The sequence below is a fragment of the Odontomachus brunneus genome, unplaced genomic scaffold, assembly GCF_010583005.1.
Source record: "Odontomachus brunneus isolate Ranch 3 - 2012 unplaced genomic scaffold, Obru_v1 Obru_scaffold_071, whole genome shotgun sequence".
NCBI lineage: Eukaryota > Metazoa > Arthropoda > Insecta > Hymenoptera > Formicidae > Odontomachus > Odontomachus brunneus.
In genome coordinates, this window is record NW_022639521.1 from 862,443 (window position 1) to 884,459 (window position 22,017).

The following is a 22,017-nucleotide window of genomic DNA, read 5'->3' on the forward strand; positions in this document are numbered from 1 at the left end:
TTAAAAGGGGAGATGACTCGCGCGCGGAGTCGCAAGCGCAACAGTAACGAATTCTGTCGGATGATGCACGATATCTGCAGTGCGTGAGATATCGAAAAAGGAAGTATTCACCTGCGGTGGAGGCTCCAGAATAATCCGAAAAGATCTCGCGAACCTTCCTCTTAACCACCGGTAATGTCGAGGAGATGGAGATCTGTGGAGTTACCAAAATACCTCGTACGAGGAGAGCCAGCGAGTGTCGTAGATACTCTAAAGGCAGTAACCCACTGTGCAAGCGCATTCAAAAAGGTAAATAGCCGTCGTCCTATATAGGCGCCGAAGAATTAACAGCTCGGCTCGGATCGCTGCCGCGTAAAGCCGACGCTGAGTCAGCGCCTCATTGTGATTGGTCCATTGAGAGTCGGCAGTCGTAATCGGCAATCGGGTCGGCCGATGCAGTCGGTAATCTGATACGGGCTTAACGGCGAGCGATATTCGCGCACAAGTGGATCGCGCCTGCCGCCCGCCGTGCTCTGTCCGTGCGGATGACAGCGTCCGCACGGAACAGATGTTTTAAAGCGTTTAAATTCTACCTCTAGCGCGATATAAGTTTTATGATTTTCCAAAAATTACTCGATTTTTTATCTATAACTGTTTAAACGATAGTAAGCTAAAAAAAAATGTTTCCGCCCGGGATCGAACCGGGGACCTTCCGCGTGTTAGGCGGATGTGATAACCACTACACCACGGAAACTTGTTGAGGTAGCACTCTTCCTAAGCAAGAATTCAGGAGTTTTTAAATTATCTGCTTTACATTTACGTAAATAATTTAGAAACATGTAAGTTTATTTTGTAATTTTCTAACGATAATATCACTAACATGATGTATTATTGTGCATCTTTTCTACCATATATTATATCTGCGCAATAACGGTGTAACGATAAAGATACTGTTGGTAAAAGAGAAGGCATGACCTACTGGAAGGTCATTTATGGACGGTCGATATTAATACAATGTGCTGAAAATTACAAAATTTATTAGGTATTGGCTAATGAATTGTAAATAAATTCTTCTAATAAATTCATTCTATAAAACTTTTTTTGCAATGTTCACTGAATTGTTTTAATAATTAATCTTTATTTAGTAGAGGTGGAATCTCAACAAGTTTCCGTGGTGTAGTGGTTATCACATCCGCCTAACACGCGGAAGGTCCCCGGTTCGATCCCGGGCGAAAACATTTTTTTTTAACTTACTATCGTCTAAACACTTATAGCTAAAAAATTGAGTTTGGAAAAAGAACATATTGAAATTTGACGGAAGTCTTTAAAAATTCCGATAACACTTGTGCAAAAGTAATGCGAAGTCGACCAAATCATGTAAGCATTTTGTTGTGAATCTTTATACAAAGAATCGTTGTTATCTTTATACCAAGAATTAATCGTGATACGTATATTTTGATCCGACCATTTCTTATCGGTTGACGGTTTATCAGTGATTAAAGCTGACTTTCATATCAACAAAAACACTCGTATCACGATTAAGTCCTCTGTCATAACATTATGAGTGACAATATAACTGTGTATCATTGCGTATCTTTTTTTAGCATATACTATATCTGTGCAGTATTAACGATAACGAGTTACAGAATCGCATTGCTGAAAACACGATATCAAATTGAGACGAAAGCGCCACCGTCGCTCACTGGACGTTTTTATTATTGATCACCAATTCACTTTTTTATTATTGATCATTATTCACTTCACTTTCGTACGTCAATGTTATTCCGCTATAGATATTTCACAATGCGCAATACATGCGACATGAGATTATTTTTGACAACAGCAATCTAAATTTTTCCACGCGGGACGTCATGTGTCTTTTAGAACTGACGTAGGGTAGATTTAAGCGTGCAAAAATAAATTGAACAAAGTTGGAGTCGCTGCCAAGAGGATAATAAAAGAAACGAATTCATGCGACCGAAATACATTAACAAATGCATGCGTATCTTATCGTACTGAAATTTGACGAGGGGAACGAGACTTATTTTATGGTTGCGTTTCAAAACGTCCTTTTTGAGGAAATTTTACTCGGTACTCTATAGTACATGTAACGTGAACTATAGGTATTGAATAAAATTTTCCTCAAAAAAGACGTTTTGAAAAGCAATCTATTGCAAAATTTGTCCTTTCATGAGAACTTTCTTATATAGTACCAAAGTTAATGTTATTATTATTAAAATGTTGCTATAATATCTCAGTAAATTAAATTTGTTTGCACGGGAAAATTTAATCAGGCACTTGAATCTTCTGAAATCTTCATCAGTATTAGGCGAATAGGGCTTAATATTAGAATCACCACTTTTAGAATCTTTTCTAAAGCTGCGGATGGGTCATTTTTGACTTTTTTGTAATTATTCGTGGACTTTCTTAAACTTTATAGTATCGTTTAATTGTTTTATGATAAAGACCGTTTACCTAGTAATATCACTCGCTTAATACAGTCTTTATGAATTCAGTATACCGTAATCAACATTATATCTCCTTATTATATAACTTTCAAGAAATGAAGAATTCTGCTGATATAACTTACATATTTAGAATCACTGCGTTATATTAAAAAAAAAAAAAAAGATTTTTAACATTGTGCTAAGGAAAATTACAAATGTGTATTAAATATAAGATTTTCAAAATATGGAAAAGTAGCAACGGACGGAAATAGCGGTAAGCAACTCTCAGAGAGCAAGTAAGCCCAATGTTTTTATTTGTAACGCAACAAAAATAAAATATTCAAGAAAATAACATTTTTTCTTGTAGAATAACAACATTTTTTTTATAGAAAAAGACATTTTTTGCTATAAATACATAAAAAATGCAGTAGCATGTGGAAGGGATCCCGTGTTATACGCAAGTAATGCTAAAATGCAGATGCTATTCCATTTAAAAACGAAAATGTCTCGAGAATCCGACAAAATAAAAAGATACACAAAGTACTAATAAAAATACAGTATTTCTGACAGTAAATAAAAGTTGAACTATCGGCAGTTCTAGATAAATTTATCTCCTTGGAAGATACAATTATCTACACAGAGAGAACGATTTATTGAATCAAATAAATGTTTCTTTGGAATAGTCAACACAAATTATTTGGTTGACACAAAAATTTCTTTGTAACTAAGTCGCAAATAAATGTTTTGTTGCGTCAAGAAAAATTTTGTTCCATCAAAAAATTCATTTGGACTATTCCAAAGAAGCGTTTATTTGATTCAACCAAATCGTTCTCTCTGTACACATAGCAGAACTATTTAAAATCTTTAGGATATCCCTGTGATATATTTGGAACATTTTTTCTGTGTGGATACTTATATGTGTTAATTTATTGATGGAAAGTTAGGGAAGCCTAATAATTCCCCAGGTGAAAATCCAAAAAAAAGGAATAAAATAATTTAGAAATGGGTAAAAAATAACTCAGCAGAAAGGTTCTAGAGTTAAAATCATATAAATATAACCATTAATATGAGTGCGCGCATTTTACTGCGTCTATTGGTATATGCGTGTACACACTATCGCATATACTGCCGAGTTATCAGGGCAACGACTAATGACATGTCTTCGTTCTTCAACTTATAACTTCGGCAAATCCATATAACACAAAAATATTACACTAACATTAAACTTAAAAAGCTTTTAATCATGTTGCTGAAGATGGTAGCAATTATCATGACTTTTTTTAAAATGTTATACTTTTCAGTACTTTTAATAAACCTTAAACCTGAATATTAACTCAAGATTTTTTTGGATAATTAAAAATTGCCTTGTGATTAAATTAATATCAATAATATTCTTGATCTTGATCGTACGTATATCCAAAATTCTTGCAAAATGCATTGAAATAAAAAGTGATGGTAAATATGCAGTATAACGCTCTTTTCTCTCTCTCTCTCTCTCTCTCTTTCTCTCTTGGATTTTTTCAAACTTTATAAATTTGTATATTTTAATGCGTAGAATTGATTTCTGAAAGCGAAAATTGTCGCTTATTTTTTGTTTTCTTGTCTTTTTTATTTTAATGTTTTATGATGTCGGTAGAGTAAGAGTAAGAAAGTGATAACTTTCATTATGAAACTTAGTAAACTAATAACTTTCAAAACTTAATAACTTTCATCATAAAACTTTCAAACTTTGTGTCAATGTGTCTAATTTCAGTTGAATCTCACACAGCAGAAATGTCCCGAATATATCATAAAGATATCCTACAAATAGACATCTCAAATAGACTTGAGACATCTTTATAATATCTTTGTGATGATTCGGGACATTTCTGCTGTGTGAGATTATATTATCACCACCCAGATAGCACAGAGAAGAAAGTTCAAAAAGAATTTAGTCGTATTTTAGTCGTAATTTAGTCGTAATTTAGTCGTATGTCACCAATTCTGAGTTCATTTTCATACAGATGCAAAAATAATTCTTCAGAGTTCAGTTCAGAAAAAAATTCTTTTTGCATTTAAAAATGAATTTAAAATTGATGACATACGACTGAATTCTTTTTTAATTTTCTGTGCTATCTGCGCACATTATAACTTTTAAACTTAATAAAAATGGCATACTCAGTGGAGCAAATTAATAATAATCCTTAGCTTGCAGTTCAAAATGTTGTCGGTGATGCAAAATTGTGACCTAAATTTATTAAAAAAATGTTCTGGGACCGAAATATAAAAGATCACAATAGAATGATTTTAGTTAATTACACTCAATGAACAATGACACTCGCGATTGCTCATGCAGATTTGCAAGATACTTTAAATTACAGAATACAGAAAACCTTTTGCTCCAATAATCAATAAACAAACCGTAAAATTACCGTGACATATCTGAGTACGTGATTCGGTCACTCCAATTTTACGTGCAGCGTGTTTTCACACTGTCTAGATACGTCAGTGAAACAGCGTGGTATGCGCATGCGCGAAATTTGGGGCGCATATAGCAACGGCATGATTCTGGTGCGCGAACGACGTTTGTCGTCGACAAGTCATCGCTCGGCATTAGTGTCGGTCAGGTCGGTAGAGTGTCGGTTGTGCTTTCAATTGCCGCTGTTCCACTAACATAAGCGCGGAAAAATCCTTTAGCGCGCACCGTCGCGTGTCGTCGCTCCGTCGAGTTGGACTCAGCAGTGAAAAGCCGCAGGCAGTCGCAAGAACATGAAGTTCCTGCTCGCGCTCAGCGCGCTTCTAGCTGGTGAGTTGCTCGTGACACACAGCTGATACATCGATAATCATCGCGCGTATATTCTTTGTTCGACTGCGGTCTCTTGTCTGCGGTCGACATTACAACTTGCGCGTATCCCGTATGTCGCGCTGACGAAGTTCCCTCTTATCTCTGTTCTCAAACATTTTTTTTAAATTAATGCGCACTTCCTGAAATATTTTCATTTGGCAGCCGTGTGCGCGTTCTCTTATCCTTTTTATTTTTGTTTTGTAAACACGTTATTGTTTGAGCTGAAGTAAGCGGTAACATTTATATGTATAGTGACCTCGGATTTCATCGATCTTCCTCCTTTCCCTCCTCCTCCCAATCCCTAGCTACGTACTGTATAATCCCAGCTCGTGTTTTTCCATCTCTTTTGTCCGCTCACTCGTTCACTCACTCACTCCTCCTGCTTCTCTTCCGTCGCGCTATTATACGTCGTCCGTCTCTTTTGCGTCGCCGGCTAATCACGTTTCCATTACTCATTGCGAAAGAACTCTAGTTCCTAGGACGAGTAAGATGACTCAGTCGATTCGCGCATGTAATTTGTCAATTTAGGTTGAATACCATTGTGTGTGTCGGAAATGTGTTAATAACATCATCGATAACGCTGCACGTACTTATCAATTGTACGATAATTATGTTTTCGCGAAAAATGTTTTCGTTTCAGCAAATCTCATTGCCGAGTTGCTCTTATTATATTTCCATGAATATAAATAAACAAGAATACCAGAAATCGGTGAATTTCAAAGAGACGTGTGATACTTTTCCTAGTAGCTTTCTCAAGTTCCAGTTCATTGAGGCGATATTTGTTACAAATCATGTTCCAATATACCAAATATTGGCCCAGTATATTGTAAAGTAGGCTTGCATTTTATAACCAATATAAAATTTTGAATATTAGCCATTCATTTGTTATCAATATTAGTTACATATTGGGTTATATTGACCCAATGTATGCTAATATTAGTGCAATGATGTACAATATTGACAATTTATTCACTTTTATTTATAATCAATATTATCTATATATTGGCTATATTAGCCCAATGTATGCCAATATAACCAATATTGGACCGACGTAACACCAATGAGCCATTCTACTAGGATTTGTACTTAACATGTTCTGTGTAGTTTGAGTCATCAGTGATTTCCTGTTGAATTTACAAGATAATAAAAATTAAGAAAAAGCTTTCCTTTTTTCCATTTCTGCATAATATTGTTTTTTCACTCTTATCTTAAATACATTCTTAAAGTTTAGCCATTTATCCAGACTTATCTTTAAATAAGTTCTTTATAGCTGCATTGAGTTATACTGCCTATGATATTTGTCTATAATATATTTGAATTCCACTTTAAATAAAACGGGTATATATTTGATGCTTGGTAAAAGAGAGAAAAAATAGAAAGATTAGAAAATAGAAAATAATTTAGAAGAAATGCAACTTTGAAGAACAGCATATATAGAGATACTTACTATATATAGAGGATTATTGTAAAACTAAGTTGCGTTTTTATTGCAAGACTTTATAAATTATTATTATCAAGAAATGATAAAATATAGTGTGCCACAAAACAAAATGAGTTTAGCATACATAGCTAGCAATGTAAAAGAGGGCATCATATGGAAGAAGAACAGGAGTTTATCTTAGTAATTTAAATAATGCGAATTAAATGTTACATTAAATTACCATAACATGGAACATGTTTATTGCATTATAAATTACCAATTGTAATAAAAGGCTTGTGATAATGATCAAGCATACTTTGTTTTACAACTTTTAGTCTTTATAACATACCCATGTGCAGCCAAGCATTATGTTAATAAATTTTGTTTATTTTTTAGTATCTACAGCTAACGTAATAATAACAGCAGTACCAGATAATCGTCCTCTTTTGGGCACAGAAGAATGTACGTGGGGTCCGAGTTATTGGTGTGAGAACCTAAAGTAAGTTTACATCATGACCAACGTTAGTTTACTTCATGATTGCGAGTAGTCATTTGCCCCCTAACCACGACTCCGAATACCTTGGTGACACATCTCAAGATGAAACTGTTAACACCGCTAAGTACATCATTTTATACCTCGTAACTTTTGTCTAAAACATTTTTCTCAAAAATAGCATAATTTAGAAATATCTAGCCTATCCCGACATATCTCAGATACCTTGTATGCAAATACGTAAGGAAGACCGGAGCTATATGGCCTTAGAGATATGTTGCTCATATGCTTTTTTTAGTATTTATCTTGAGAAAAATAATGGATACACAAAATCGCGAAATGGTATTTTTAAAACATACTTTTCTCTGAGTTTCATTAAAATCAGAATAATATTACAATTAAGAAATAGGAAAAAAAAACTGATTTCATAATAGCAAAGTAAATTTTCGAGTCTCTCAAAATTGTCTATAAATATTTTTCATTATGACTGAATAAAATTAATCAGTATGAGTTACCAGCTAGAATAAAATTTCTTACAAATATATGATATACTGTTTCTGACAATAAATACAATTTTCAAACTTAAAATGATTGAAATAAAGCATATAGGCGGACGAAATAAAGTTGACCCATAATTGAGGACTGGCGGAACGGCTGTAGAGACTTCTCGCGGAGATTGTAGAACTATTAATCAAGATACGTATTTTATTACGTGGCTTTACCTTGCGCTATTGAGCAATTGAACTCGATACCAGGGCAAGATGGCTCATGTTCGTGTTTAGATTGTTGCAAAACAAAGTATACGGTTAATAAGATCGTAGCGGACATTACATATATAGAAGAAGGTTGCCTCTATCATGTTTATACAGTCAGCCACAACAATTAATTGCCTGAGAAGTAATAACTTCAAAATTCTAAAATATAGAGAATCTAGCCCCGATCTCCCCTTCAATAATTGCTGAAGTTATTACTCTTTTATTTAGTATTTTTCGATTATATTATGTAGATAATAGAGAAAGCATTTGTAATCGATATAGTATTAACTTTTACGATGAGTTTCCGGCATCTTACAAGGGACACTCACAAGGGAAAAATTATATTGAAACGGAGAAAAATATATTTTAAAACTTAAAATTTATACTTTCGCATGATATTAATAAAGTTAAAAAAATATTCGCTCATAAAATTTATAAAAGTCATTGTATTTACCCCATTTTATCCCATTTTTTCAAAATTATGATATAGTTATCAAATGTAGACAATGGAATCATATTTAGTGGCTTAGCAAAAATGATTGTTCACATTCATGAGGCAAAAGAGGATCAAGATATGTACGAAAGTTGTATTGAAAGAAAGAGAATAAAGAATTGGAATAGACATTCAATGCCAGTAAGGTTAAAAACATTGAGTTAAACTTATAAATTAAAAAAAAAATGTATATTTATATAACATGATAGGAATACTGAAATGTAAGTTTCTCTCTGCGAAATTTATGTGCGCCATATCGTACTAGTTGCGATAAAATTGTTATCGTGTTATTAACATATTGCTGACCATAAATGTCTAATAGGACGGCCAAAGGATGCAATGCTGTCAAGCATTGTATCGAAAGATATTGGGAAAAGATGGAAGTCCCGGAGGATACCGACAACGTGTGCGATATTTGTAAGAATATGGTGCAACAAGCGCGCGATCAGTTGGAGAGTAACCAGACTCAACAAGACTTGAAGGATGTTTTCGAAGGCAGTTGCAAACTTATTATTATCAAACCAATTGTCAATGAGTGCATCAATATCGTGGATCAATTCGTTCCTGAACTTGTGGAGACACTGGCGTCTCAAATGAATCCATCTGTAGTTTGTTCCGTCGCGGGACTTTGCAATAACGCTCATATTGACAAATTGCTTGCGGAACATCAAGCAGTGATATCAAAGGTAAGGGTTGACATATAGAAAAATATTACTGGTCAGTAAGAAATTACTATTGCTTACTCTAGTTTTATTACTAGTGACAAACGATTTTAAGTATTTAGATTACAGGGTTATTGATGTTACAGAATAATTCAGTCATAATGGTAACAGTGATAATCACTGGCGTATTATTAGGTTTTTCTGATAAAGTACTGGTGTAAATTATTCTTTTGATAATGAGATAGATAAACATCAATTTTCTTATGATTAATATGAATTATTTCATATCTTGTATTTTTCAAACTAACTTAATATTTGTTCTAGTTCGCGTTACAATGTTTAGTTAAAAATCTGAAAGCAATCATGTCGTTAATGATTCGCTGATATATATTATAACAATACCAGTGGCACTTCGATTGTTGTTGTGTTGTTTATATTATTTGTCAATAAATATGCCATTACAATGTTGTTTGAACGATATAAGAGAATATTATGAGCATAATTCCATAATAATTCAGTAATTAAGTTACTTCAAACTTGTCTTATGTGAGGCTCATATCTAAATTTAGAGTTAGATAAGAGCTTTTTATTTGAATCATATAATACATGTGATATTATATTTGCAATCGTGATTCATCTGAAAACTCACGTCTAACTCTAAATTAAAATTTGAGTCTTATTTGAAGCGAGTTTCAAGATTCGCTTGAAAATTCGAACTTTACCCGGCATATTGTATTCACCATTTTGAATTTTATATTTTTGATATCGGATTCGTAATCAGCGACCACAAAAACCCCCGAATAACAAATTTCAAGCGAAACCGGTCGATTTTGATAATTTTTTCCGCCATATTGTATCCACCATATTGTATTTTTGATATTGAATTCATAATCAACGATCTCAAAAACAAGTTTCAAGCGAATCCGGTCAATTTTGAAAATTTGGCCGTCATATTGGATCCGTCATTTTGAATTTTGTATTTTTGACATCGGATTCATAATCAGCGACCTCAAAAACCCTTAGATAGTGATTTTGAAATATAGATTATTCAGAAAAATTTTATGCAAACAAATTTATTCACTAAAAACGACACTTTTAATATATATTTATTTGTAACAAATTATTTATTTAAAATATGGTTCTAAAAGTTAGTTTATTGGTTAGAGAAATCTTTTAGCAATTCAGTAATACATGCTAAAAGAATAAAATACATAAAAAATTTGATTTACTGAAAAAAAACTTGGATGATAAGTGTTCTATATAGCTAACACTATACAATAAAGAGTGAATTACTGAAAATAATTAATTAATGAGAAATAATTAATCACTATAGTTTCTTTAGTAATTACTAGTAATACATTTCTCTATAATCTAAAAAAAAAGACCTACTGATTTTTATTTAAATTTATTTTTGAAAAAATCTCTCTTTTCCTTATCCTATCAGACAAAGGCTACTCAAAATATTATTCCTCAAAATAAGCGAATTGTGTCAATCGCCATTGCATGATCTATTGACACGCGTATGAATATGTATTCGTTAAATATTTTTAAAGAATTAGCGAGATTAGATTATTGAAATTTATCTTGTAATAAACATTCGCTCGGCGTTATTTACATACATGTCCTATATGTGTGTCATATTTCATAGAAGGCTTTTGATCTCTTATATCATAGTTGTATTGAATTTTATATATGTGTGTGTATATATATATGATTTGTTAAAGATAATATCGCTTATTTGCTACAACAATGACATAAATCAAAATTTTAGCATTTTTTAGTAATTACTATAAAAAGAACAATTTCCATTTAAATTTTTAATTTTTAATTTTTAATTTTTAAATTGATAACAGTTTTTTAAAAATCGTATTGCAGCAAATGAGCAATATGTCAAATTTAATTTATGTCAAACTTAATTTATTTTTACAATATATGTATTACAATAAAGTTTTTTTTTTTAATCAGAAGCCTTAATATTGCAATAACATATGCGTATTGTATTAAAGGTTATCTTTGTTTATTTAATTGGTAATTGTGTGACTGTTGATTAAATATTGTTTCATTTTTAGAAGGATGGAACAAAGTCGTTTTTATTGAAGGATGACGAACTTGAACCTGATGAATGTTCTAAATGTTATACAATAGCGAAACATATGGAAGATAAAGTGCAGCATACACCGCGCGATACAATGCTTTTGCGGATGTTATACATATGCGGCGAATTTGATTCTTTTTCGGACGCCTGTTCTGATATTATTATGTCTAATTTTAACGGAATTTACGAACATATACAGAAAAACTTCAATGCAGATAATATATGTCATTTGTCGGGACAATGCAGCAACAAATTTCATAAACACGAGGATGATACCGATACAGTAGGTATTTTAATTCGATTAAGCCGCTAAAAATTATGTTAAAATACTAAATCATATACTATTATTAGGTCCCAAAAGTAGAGATAACACCCTTGTCGAGTGTGGGCATGGTGGAAGTTGACGATGATCTACCGTGCAAGCTATGTGAACAACTAGTGGGACACTTGAGGGATCTTTTGGTTGCAAATACGACAGAAATTGAATTTAAGCATATTCTTATCGGTCTTTGCAAGCAGACAAGATCTTTCAAAGATGAGGTTTGTGAATTCAATAAGAGTTATATATATATTCTACTTACATAGTAATAATAAAAATAATTTATATATATATTCTACTTACATACATAGTAATAATAAAAATTACTTTTCTAGTGTATTGGCATAGTCGAAGAATATTACCCGCAAATTTATGAATATCTTACTGAAGAATTAAATAGCAATGTTATCTGTCAAATGACCGGAGTTTGTCCTTCTCCAGGCAATATGCAGGTGAGGATATATTTTATTAAATTTTATAAATTGTATTGTGCGTATATAATAATATCTTTTATGGATAATAGTGTTAAATTGAGTAAATTTTGTATGTTATATATTGTGATTGCAGGGACCAGTTTGGCCTTTGGTTTCAGAAAAATCAGCACAATTAGGATTAAGCATAATGAATGAAAACCAACATGAAAAGCAAGTTGAAGTCACTATCGGTAAGGAGCGTCCGAAATCGGAAGCTGAAGAGATGCAATTGCCACTTGAGAGATTAGTACCATTTTCTCCGATGCAAGTTGAAGGTGTTGAAGGAAAAGAAGCATGTGCACTGTGTGAATATTTGTTACATTATATACAAGATGCTGTTTCAAACCCTACCACCGAGGTAACATAACAAATAAAAATAGTACATTAAATAAAATTAATAAAACTAAATTAAAAATATAAATTTACAATAAATAATTCTAAAAGAAATATTAATTTAAATTTTAAGTATATCATATATAAGATATCTGGCGCAATTCGTATGTGTCCGCACATGTACGGATAGAGCTTATTAAAACTTATTAAACTAAGAGAAAAGAAGTACTGTACCATTTTGTAAACAACCACGTGAATATTTGATATATTAATTATAAAAAATTTGAGAGAGGGAGGATAAATAAGTGCATATGATATTGTAAAATAACTTTTTTAAGTTCGTCTAAAATGGAGTCTCTAATATGTCTGAATCAATCGACAATCTCTTGACAATGGCGGGCAGTGACGTAATGAAAAGTGGGGACATATAATATCATCCAACATTATGCACAGTTCACTGTTGCCAAGACTTTTGATTTAACATGAGACCCTATTTGATTCCATAAGACAAACCTAAATAGCTTGTTCCACTGTATCACGCATATTTATTTACCAAGTTTATGCAACTAATATCTCAAAAAATCACATAGTTGTTTGCATAATGACATAGGACTTTTCATTTGGTTCTACAAGCGAACATTCGAATTGCGTCACTCTGTATATTAAATTTTCAGGAGAAGGTAAAACAAGTCCTTGGAAAGATGTGTAAAAAGTTACCTAGCATTCAAAACCAGTGTCAAGAATTTATAGATACTTACGGAGACGCAGTCATGGCTATACTCGTTCAAGAAATCGATCCCGCACAGGTGAGTGTATTTTTCACATTTGAACGTAAAGTTAGTGAAGCATGTCTTAACTATTTGATTATTCAAGGTATGCCCAATGATACATGTTTGCCCGTCGAAGGAATTATTGCAAATGTGGCAGCAAATTCCCAAGGGATTCATTATCGAAGAAGAGAAGCGGGATAAGCCAAATTGTCCGCTTTGTCTGCTGGCAGTGACACAAATTTACAATGCTATTGAGAACAACAAAACTGAGGTAGTTCGCTATTAATCATGTTGTGACAATTCAAGTACACACTTGTACAATCCGTTCGTTCATATTTATGTTACAGGCTACCATTCAAGCTGAATTGAATAAATTATGCAAGCACTTACCAAATAGTCTGACTGATCAATGCGCTGATTTCGTGAAAGCATACAGCAAAGAGCTCATAGAAATGCTACTTGCAGATTTGAGTCCCCAAGAAGTATGCGTCTACCTCAAATTGTGTGATGCTAACAAAAACCTTGGTCCAAAGCCGGTTTCTCTTGATGAAAAGGATGGAGAGATACGTAAGTTGTTTTCATACAAGCGACACGTGGTGAAGCGCATTACATATAAATCAACTACAAAGATATCTGCAAGAAATGATTTTATTTTCTTTTATATATTTCAGTAACTAATGAAATACCAGAGTATCCATTAACCCCTATAGAATTTGCAAATAACAATCTAATGGATAACGGAATATGCATAGTTTGTGAATATGCGATGCAATATATCGACAAAGTGATTGGTAAAGAAAAGTCGCGACAGAAGATCGAGGAGATGGTTCATGGTATATGCAATCATTTACCAAAGAAACTTTCCACGGAGTGCAACCAGTTTGTGGATAAATACGCTGACATCGTGATAACTATCCTCTCAGAGGATGTCAGTCCTAAAGAGGTCTGTGTCATGATTGGTCTTTGCCAGAGCAGCCTGCCGCACATTAAAGGTAGATTGACTTTGAAAAATAACCCGATAATATAATTAATATATGATCACTGTTATTTTAATATTTACATAATTAATGCAATACATACAGAGTGTTTGACAATTACTACGATATCCATCATGTAGTTGTAGATTAGATCAAATTAAACAAGAAAGTTTTTTATAATTTCGTAAACGACTACGCAAAATCTTGTTATTAATTAAAGAAGATTAGCAAACGACCGTGCGTGATCATTCGTCAATCTTCTTTAATTAATAATTTAAAATTTACGTTTGCAAAATGGTTGAAGACTTTTGTGCTCAGTTTGATGAATTTTACATGCACATGAGCGGATGTACAAATTGCGTTCTGTATGTACGAGACGTCCTGATATATAATTAATATTATAAATAATATATGATATTAGTATATATTATATATTAATAATTAATATATAATTATTATTATTATAATAATATATAATAATTATAATATATAATAATTATTAATATTATATAATATATCAGTATTATATAGTATATAATTATAATATAAAACAATAATACTACAATATATAATTAATATATAATTAATGTTTGCTCGCGCTACTAATATCATGCGTGTGCAATGGATCTCTCACGAGAGATTGACGTCACATATATATGATAGTGAAAATTTTTTTATCTATGTCTACATAATCTAAGTTTATTTTACACTATTGCATAGAAAGATACAAAGTGGTCTGTAGCGGACGATTTTCCAGTCGTTGTGATGTAGTGAACATATGAATTAATAAATTAGTCAATATTATACAGTATATTCAACGTAATGGTATCCACTATTTCTTTTCATTAATTACAATGATCGTGCAGAGAAAAATCTTAGATATAATTAATCAGTTTTTAAACGACAATAAGACACAATGATAAAAATCTCGAAAACGTTTTTTCTTTTTTCGTAAAAAGATCAAGTTTATTTTTACTTTTTTAAAGAAAACTATATCTTTTTTATCCATAATATCGTAAGAAGGATCAAAACATAAATTCAGTAGTAAATTCTAGTATTACTTTTACTAACATCCAATAGTGAAAATACAGACAAAATATAAGATAATGTTTAAAATACAATGTGTAATGAACAGTGTTAGGTGTTATGCTTACAGGACATGTTCGAAATATAATCCATTTTCTGCAATGCAAAGCTCCGCCTTTTGTAATAAAGTTTTATATATTGCATCAATTAGGGTATTTTGATTTATGTTTCTGCAAGCTTATGTTATGTTATTAAAATTTTTCATTATTATTTTATAAATAAACTTTTTAAAATAGTAATAAAGATAACATTATGAGTTACTACTGAATTTGTTTTGATTTTCCTTACAACACTGCATAAAAAAAGATAATTTCATTCCAAAAAATAAAGGTGACCTTGATATTTTTACGAAATTTTACAAAAAATGTTACGAAAAAAAATGTTTCTGAAATGTTTGTTTGTTGCGTTTTATTGCCGTTTAAAAACTAATTACATTTAGAATTTTTTCTTGTCTAATTACACTGGTCGACAAAATTCGACTTCTTCTATGTTATAAAAGATGTGATAGGTGATTTCGATAGGATTTTTCCCATAGATTACGAATCTGAAATCCAAAATGTTCCATCACATCACATTTTTTAGAAAAACGTGGTTAAAGTGTAAAAAAACCTGTTTTTATCACTTTTTGAACCTCTGCCACAAAGAAACAAGACGTTTTAGAATACTTTACATGGGCTCAACTTGAAGCTTATACTTTAAACTTTAAAGTTATGATGCCAAAAGCCATGTGATAATATTGTATAGTAGCGTAGCACAAGTTTTTTGATTGGGGTGCTCCCCAATTTTGCGTATGACAAGACCAGAATTTTGCGGATGACAGTACCAGAAGTGGTCAAAGTGCTAACGAAACTGTTCTTTTGGGGGTTTCCGGGATCGCTGATTTCGAATTTAGTATCCATATTCAAAATAGACAATGGTGGATTAACAAAAAGTTAAGTTAGTAGCGAACAATTAAAAATTTATGGAAACTTATCGATAATTTATGGTAACTTTTTTAAACCTCATTATTTCAATCTATTTTACGTCGGTTTACTTTAAGCCCTCCGTTGTAATCAAGTTCACTGTTAAATGCTAAAACGGAACTGGCGCGCGCCCAGTTGAAAAATTTGTGCTACACTACTGCACAATATAGTTACGTGGTTTTTGGCTTCATAACTTTAAAGTTTAAGGTTTACGTTTTAATTTGAGCCCACGTAAAGTATTTTATCACGTCCCGTTTCTTTGTGACAGAAGTTCAAAAAGCACCAAAAACAGGGTTTTTTTTAACATTTTGACCACGTTTTTCCAAAATATGTGACATGATGGAACATTTTGGGTTTTAGATTTGTAATCTAAAATCCTATTAAAATCACCTATCATTCCTTTTGTGGCAAAATCTTGTTGATCAGTGTTATTGTAACTGAAGGTATAGTAGATGTCGTTACGGCAAATATCATGTATATAAAGACACGTGTCTAACTTATTTTACCGTTTCCATTATAGAGTCTATAATGGAATGTGCTCTGTGCCGAGCAATCATATCGCAGATTGATGATGATTTAGGCGATCCGAGAGTCGACGCTAAAATCGAAGATACTGTTCTCAATGTGTGCAAACATCTGTTGCCATACAAGTACCAAACGGTAATGGATTATTATTTCGCTATTTTTACAAAAAGCCGTAATCTCACAAGAACTGTTTTGAGTTGAAAACTGTTTTGATTTAAATCTGTGTAGTGTAAGAGGATGGTGACGGTTTATGGGCCGAGTATAATAAACATGCTAAGGGACCACATGGACAGTGACAAGATATGCGATGAAATCTCTTTGTGCATTAAGGGTGAGTACTTCACAGCGTTATTAAATAGCAATTCACATGTACGATCGATTAACGAATACAAAAATGCACATAGGACATCGTTTTTTTACGCAAAAATGAAGAAATAGCTAGACTTTATAACATAAGTGTATCAACGAACGAGACCAATTAATCAATTAGATCAGAGCTCGGAATTAGTTGCCCGTTTCGGCCGATTCTCGGAAGCTACGCCTTCTATCTTCCCCTTGCCACGAGCGGGTCATGTAAGTAACGGTCGCGGCCAGTCGCGGCTTCAAGCTTGGAGACGCGACCGTCATTTGCGAGACCCACTCGCAGCAAGGGGAAGATAGAAGGCGTAACTCCCGAGAATCGGTCGAAATGGGCAACTAATTCCGAGCTCTGAGTTAGATGATAATCTCTAATTATTTGTTTTTTTTTTTTTTTTTTTTTTAATTAGCTTATGAAGCGATGCGAAGATCATCGCAAGAATGGCAAGTATAAATCATATGAGCCGCGCGAGTGAAAACAGCTGAAATCGGAAGACAAGCTACCAGCAGCGAGAACGGATAGTGATGTACACTATTCTCAACTGGAAGTTAGTTTGTTGAAGATTAGAATAGGTCGTATTTCACGTTATAACATTGTAAGGGTGATCTTTGTATAATCCGTGTTGTGTCGGAATAATATCGACCCGTGCACGTGCGTGTCGACGCTGTTAGCGTCAATCTTCCTCGAATCAAAAATTACCCGTAAATTACACATACTCATAAATTGACACAAAATTTTAATTATTAATAGCACTCTGCAGGAATGCCTTTTCTTCCATTACGTAAAATAAGTTTGCAATTTTGTAATCCGAATAGGAGAGCGTCACGATATTAAAAAGGATATTAACATGTATATCTATGCAATTTTTCCTTTTTTTTCTCAAATATATTCCAGGAATAATGAGATCTGTTACATTATATCATCTCGAGTTCAACTGTGATAATGGTAAAGTAAAAGACACGGAACCTATCGTTGTGAACTGCTTTGTAAATTGTGCAATCCTAAGTATATGATTAAAGAGCAATTTGTATTTGTTTAATAAAAATATTTTTGAAATATCCTAGGTAGAAGAGAATATATTTCGATAATCGTTTTCCTTATTCTTCTCTATATATACATACATACATACATATAGATATATAAAATATGTTTGTGTTTATATTTTATAATTGCGGTTACATTCTGGACACAACGAATAATAAACATGTCTTTGATCCTTAAATAATTTTATATGCGTTGTTTACTAAAAAAGAACGTGAAATCAATCGGTCACATTTAATGTATTGGGTTGGCAAATAAGTTCGTTCGGTTTTTTTGATTGGTATAAAATACAATTTATTTAATATACAAAATATATACTAATCAATAATGTATTGACCATTCTTTTCTGACTTCTTGCCATCTTTTTACCAATTTCATAATCCCACATTCATAAAACGTCTGAGGTTTACCGGCAAAAAACTGATCCAGTTGCGTTTTAACAGCTTCATTATTAGCAAAGTTTTTCCCGTTCAGAGAATTTTGCAGCGACCGGAACAAATGATAATCAGAGGGTGCCAGGTCCGGTGAATAAGGAGGGTGAGGTAAAACATCCCAGCCAAGCCTTAACAATTTGTTCCGAGTAGTTAATGAAGTATGGGGTCTGGCATTGTCGTGGTGGAAGACGACTCCTTTTCGATTTGCCAATTCTGGACGTTTTGAACGTATTGCTTGATTCAATTTCGTTAATTGGGAGCAATATACAGTTGAATCGATCGTCCTGCCTGATGGTAAGAGCTCATAATAAATGATACCTTTATAATCCCACCACACTGAGAGCATAATTTTCTTCGGGTGCAATCCTGCCTTCGAGGTTGTTTGTGGTGGTTCACTGCTGCTTCCCCATGATCTTTTACGTACTACGTTATCGTAGACGATCCACTTTTCATCTCCCGTAACCAACCGCTTCAAAAATGGATCGTTTTCTTGGCGTTTCAGCAGCGCGTCGCAGATGGAAATGCGAGCGGTTAAGTTGGCCTCGGTCAATTCGTGCGGCACCCAAACATTGAGGCGAGAAACGTATCCCAACTGACGCAAATGGTTTTCTACACTTGTGTGGGATATATTAAGTGTCGTAGCAATCTCTCGTACTGTTTGCGATGGATTTTTGTCGACGGTATTCTTTATTACAGCTGAATCAATCTCTGCTGGACGACCAGAACGGGACGCGTCACTAACATCAAAATCTCCAGAACGGAATTTGGCAAACCATTTTTGACATACACGTTCTGTTAAAGCATCGTCCCCATACACATTACAAATCTTTTTATGAGCTTCCGCAGCTCGTTTGCCTTTTTTGAAATAAAAAAGTAAAATATGGCGAAAATGGACGTTCTTTTCTTCCATATTTGCAACCGTGCAGTACGCACAATACTCTGGTATTAACCGGCGTATGTTTACAAATAGGTTAGGTGGAACGTCGCTTTTCAGCTGCGCAAGCGCGTTGTGCGATAACGCTGTGGAAAAGAGATAGCAGAACGAGTAAACCTACTCCGATTAAAAAACCGAACGAACTTATTTGCCAACCCAATAAAATATGTGTTTAGAATAAAATTAGCAACATTTTTCAATATAAGTAATTTATTTTCTTTAGAATCGTACTTGTAAACATTTGGAGTTAATTTTTCAACTTTTTGTGCTTGTTTTTCTATACTGGGGCTGCGTTCCAAAATTCACTGCCAGTACTGAAATTCTATAGTATAACATGAACTATACATTTTCAGTATTGGCAGTGAATTTCGAAACGCAGCCTGGAGCTTTCAGCTGTAACATCTCTGCCATATTTTTACAATTATGTACAAGTTTTACAATATCTATTTAATTTTAAGTACCAGTTAAGTACCTAGTAGTGATTGGTTAACTTTTCTTAATATCAAATGCGATTGGTCAAGTCCAATGGAATAGCCAGTTAACTGGAGGTTGTGGAACTGGGCCTTAGGCCGATATTCATAGTCGAATCTTATTTCAAACCATCTTAAATAGGGATGGGCAAAAAGAATCGATGTTTAGAAAACATCGATGTTCACTCATTGAGGATAGTATTACATGTAGAGAGTCGTACATCGATTGGTTGTCGGACAGAGAATTTCTAGAGACCCTAACATTTTCTTTACATGTAATACTATCCTCAATGAGCGAACATCGATCACGCTCGTGACGTTGCGAGTGTGGCATTGTGAGCATATAACGGAACGCACCCATAGATACACAATCGACCCTCAGACCAATTGTAGCTGCGTTCTGGCTCGATTGTGTATCTGAAAACGGAGTGAAAATGGGCGCATTCAGTAGAAAAAGCGCTCAGTGAGCAATCAACGATTATTGGTTCTTGCTATTAGATCCCTAAATCTAGACCAATTACATTGACAAATTACTCAACTGTTGTGCAATTGTTGAGTCTGCTGAATGCAGCCAATGACAAAAGTGAGCAAATATACTAAAATATTTGTAACTTCATTGATCAATGCCTAATGAAGTTGTTCACTTTTGTAATTTTCACTCCATTTCGAGATACACAATCGACCTCCAGATTCCTCATCCGGATGCACTCTATTACTAGAAACATGCTGCGTCCGGGAACGTCACTCGAGTACTCTCCCTCTCTTTTTATTTCACTCTTGTATTTCGTTCACTCCAACGGCTATCGTCTAGCAGAGGTGGGACCCGATTGACTACGATACGATTGGACACAAATTGTAATTATTGATTCGACCTAGTAATTCACTAGATAATTCTTTTCATCGGTTGGTTGTGTCCAATCGTACCGTGGTCGATCGGGACGCTCCCGTCTAGTAGTGTGCACACAGTGTGTGTTTCCGAACGCAGCCACATTATGGCCGGTATTCATAGTCCGATTTTAAGGCTTGTCTACAATAGCTGTAGGAATATGGCTGTAAGGCTGTAACGTGAGCTGTCAGCGAATGAAAATAATTCATTTCGCGTCTTAAGGCCATTCTACAATAGCTGTAAGAACATGGCTGTAAGGCTGTAAAATCCGAAATGAATTATTTTCATTCGCTGACAGCTCACGTTACAGCCTTACAGCCATATTCTTACAGCTATTGTAGAATAACCTTTACAGCCTTATGGCTCCTGCACATAGGACGCGGTAATACTTGCCGCGCGGCGGAAGTTTGCGCGACAGCCCATCAATGCTGCTTTCCGTAATAACTTTCTAGCTCTTACAGAAAAACAACATATTGATTGGCTATCGCGCGGACTTCCGCCGCGCGGCAAGCATTACCGCATCCTGTGTGCAGAAGCCATAACGGTTACCGATAACACCGACTTTAACTAGGTTAGGTTCCCTCCAACATTCGTTTCGTTTATGGCTTGGTTTACATCGTGCACTTGATACGCGTATTAAATAGTAACTTTCTATTAGATAATCTTAATATCGACGATATATATAAATAACGGTATATTAAGCTGGTATAATATTGATCAAGAAGACTTATTTTATCGATTGAATGCGTCGTCGTTGATATACATTGTCAATATTAAGATTATTTAATAGAAAGTTATTATATAGTACGCGTATCAAATGCACGATGTAAACCAAGCCAATATCGTCATTTGTATCATTTGATACGCGTATTGGCTTGGTTTACATCGTGCACTTGATACGCGTACTAAATAGTAACTTTCTATTAGATGATCTTAATATCGACAATGCATATCAACGGTGGCGCATTCAATCAATACAATACGTTTTGTCGATGAGTATTATATTAGCTTAGTATATCGTTGTTTGAACAAATCTAGTACCTGATAAGGTGCTGTAACGTCCGGATCTATTTTAGAACATTAATAGTATATTATTATAGACCGGGAGGCCGACTTGTCTGATTTCAGACATCACTAGACATTTTATCCCTATGTTACTAGATGTAAGTACGTGCGCATATGTATATTCGCGAGCGTTAAAACATTATAATTAAAATGCCGAATGCTGCGAATGCTGCTGGAGAGTCTTGAAATCGACGGATCGACCTAAAGAAACCGTTA

At 33.7% G+C, this 22,017-nt stretch overlaps 1 protein-coding gene and 2 non-coding genes across 3 annotated transcripts in view; 2 read left to right on the plus strand and 1 right to left on the minus strand.

The window, feature by feature from the left end:
* Positions 1-660: 660 nt before the first annotated feature.
* Trnav-aac lies at positions 661-733 on the minus strand. The gene has a single exon. It is a non-coding gene; the product is annotated as a tRNA-Val (tRNA).
* Positions 734-1,144: 411 nt separating this feature from the next.
* Trnav-aac lies at positions 1,145-1,217 on the plus strand. The gene has a single exon. It is a non-coding gene; the product is annotated as a tRNA-Val (tRNA).
* Positions 1,218-4,966: 3,749 nt separating this feature from the next.
* The window catches only part of LOC116846856 (zinc finger CCCH domain-containing protein 13-like), a 38,612-nt gene continuing 21,561 nt past the window's right edge, over positions 4,967-22,017 (plus strand). The window contains exons 1-14 of the mRNA XM_032821208.1: positions 4,967-5,211; positions 7,067-7,169; positions 8,734-9,097; positions 11,143-11,451; positions 11,520-11,708; positions 11,823-11,939; positions 12,055-12,318; positions 12,968-13,099; positions 13,167-13,334; positions 13,411-13,630; positions 13,735-14,055; positions 16,609-16,748; positions 16,842-16,944; positions 17,381-17,421. Coding sequence (XP_032677099.1) covers positions 5,175-5,211; positions 7,067-7,169; positions 8,734-9,097; positions 11,143-11,451; positions 11,520-11,708; positions 11,823-11,939; positions 12,055-12,318; positions 12,968-13,099; positions 13,167-13,334; positions 13,411-13,630; positions 13,735-14,055; positions 16,609-16,748; positions 16,842-16,944; positions 17,381-17,421 — 2,508 coding nt within the window. The 5' untranslated portion in view covers positions 4,967-5,174. The remainder of the gene's footprint in view (positions 5,212-7,066; positions 7,170-8,733; positions 9,098-11,142; positions 11,452-11,519; positions 11,709-11,822; positions 11,940-12,054; positions 12,319-12,967; positions 13,100-13,166; positions 13,335-13,410; positions 13,631-13,734; positions 14,056-16,608; positions 16,749-16,841; positions 16,945-17,380; positions 17,422-22,017) is intronic.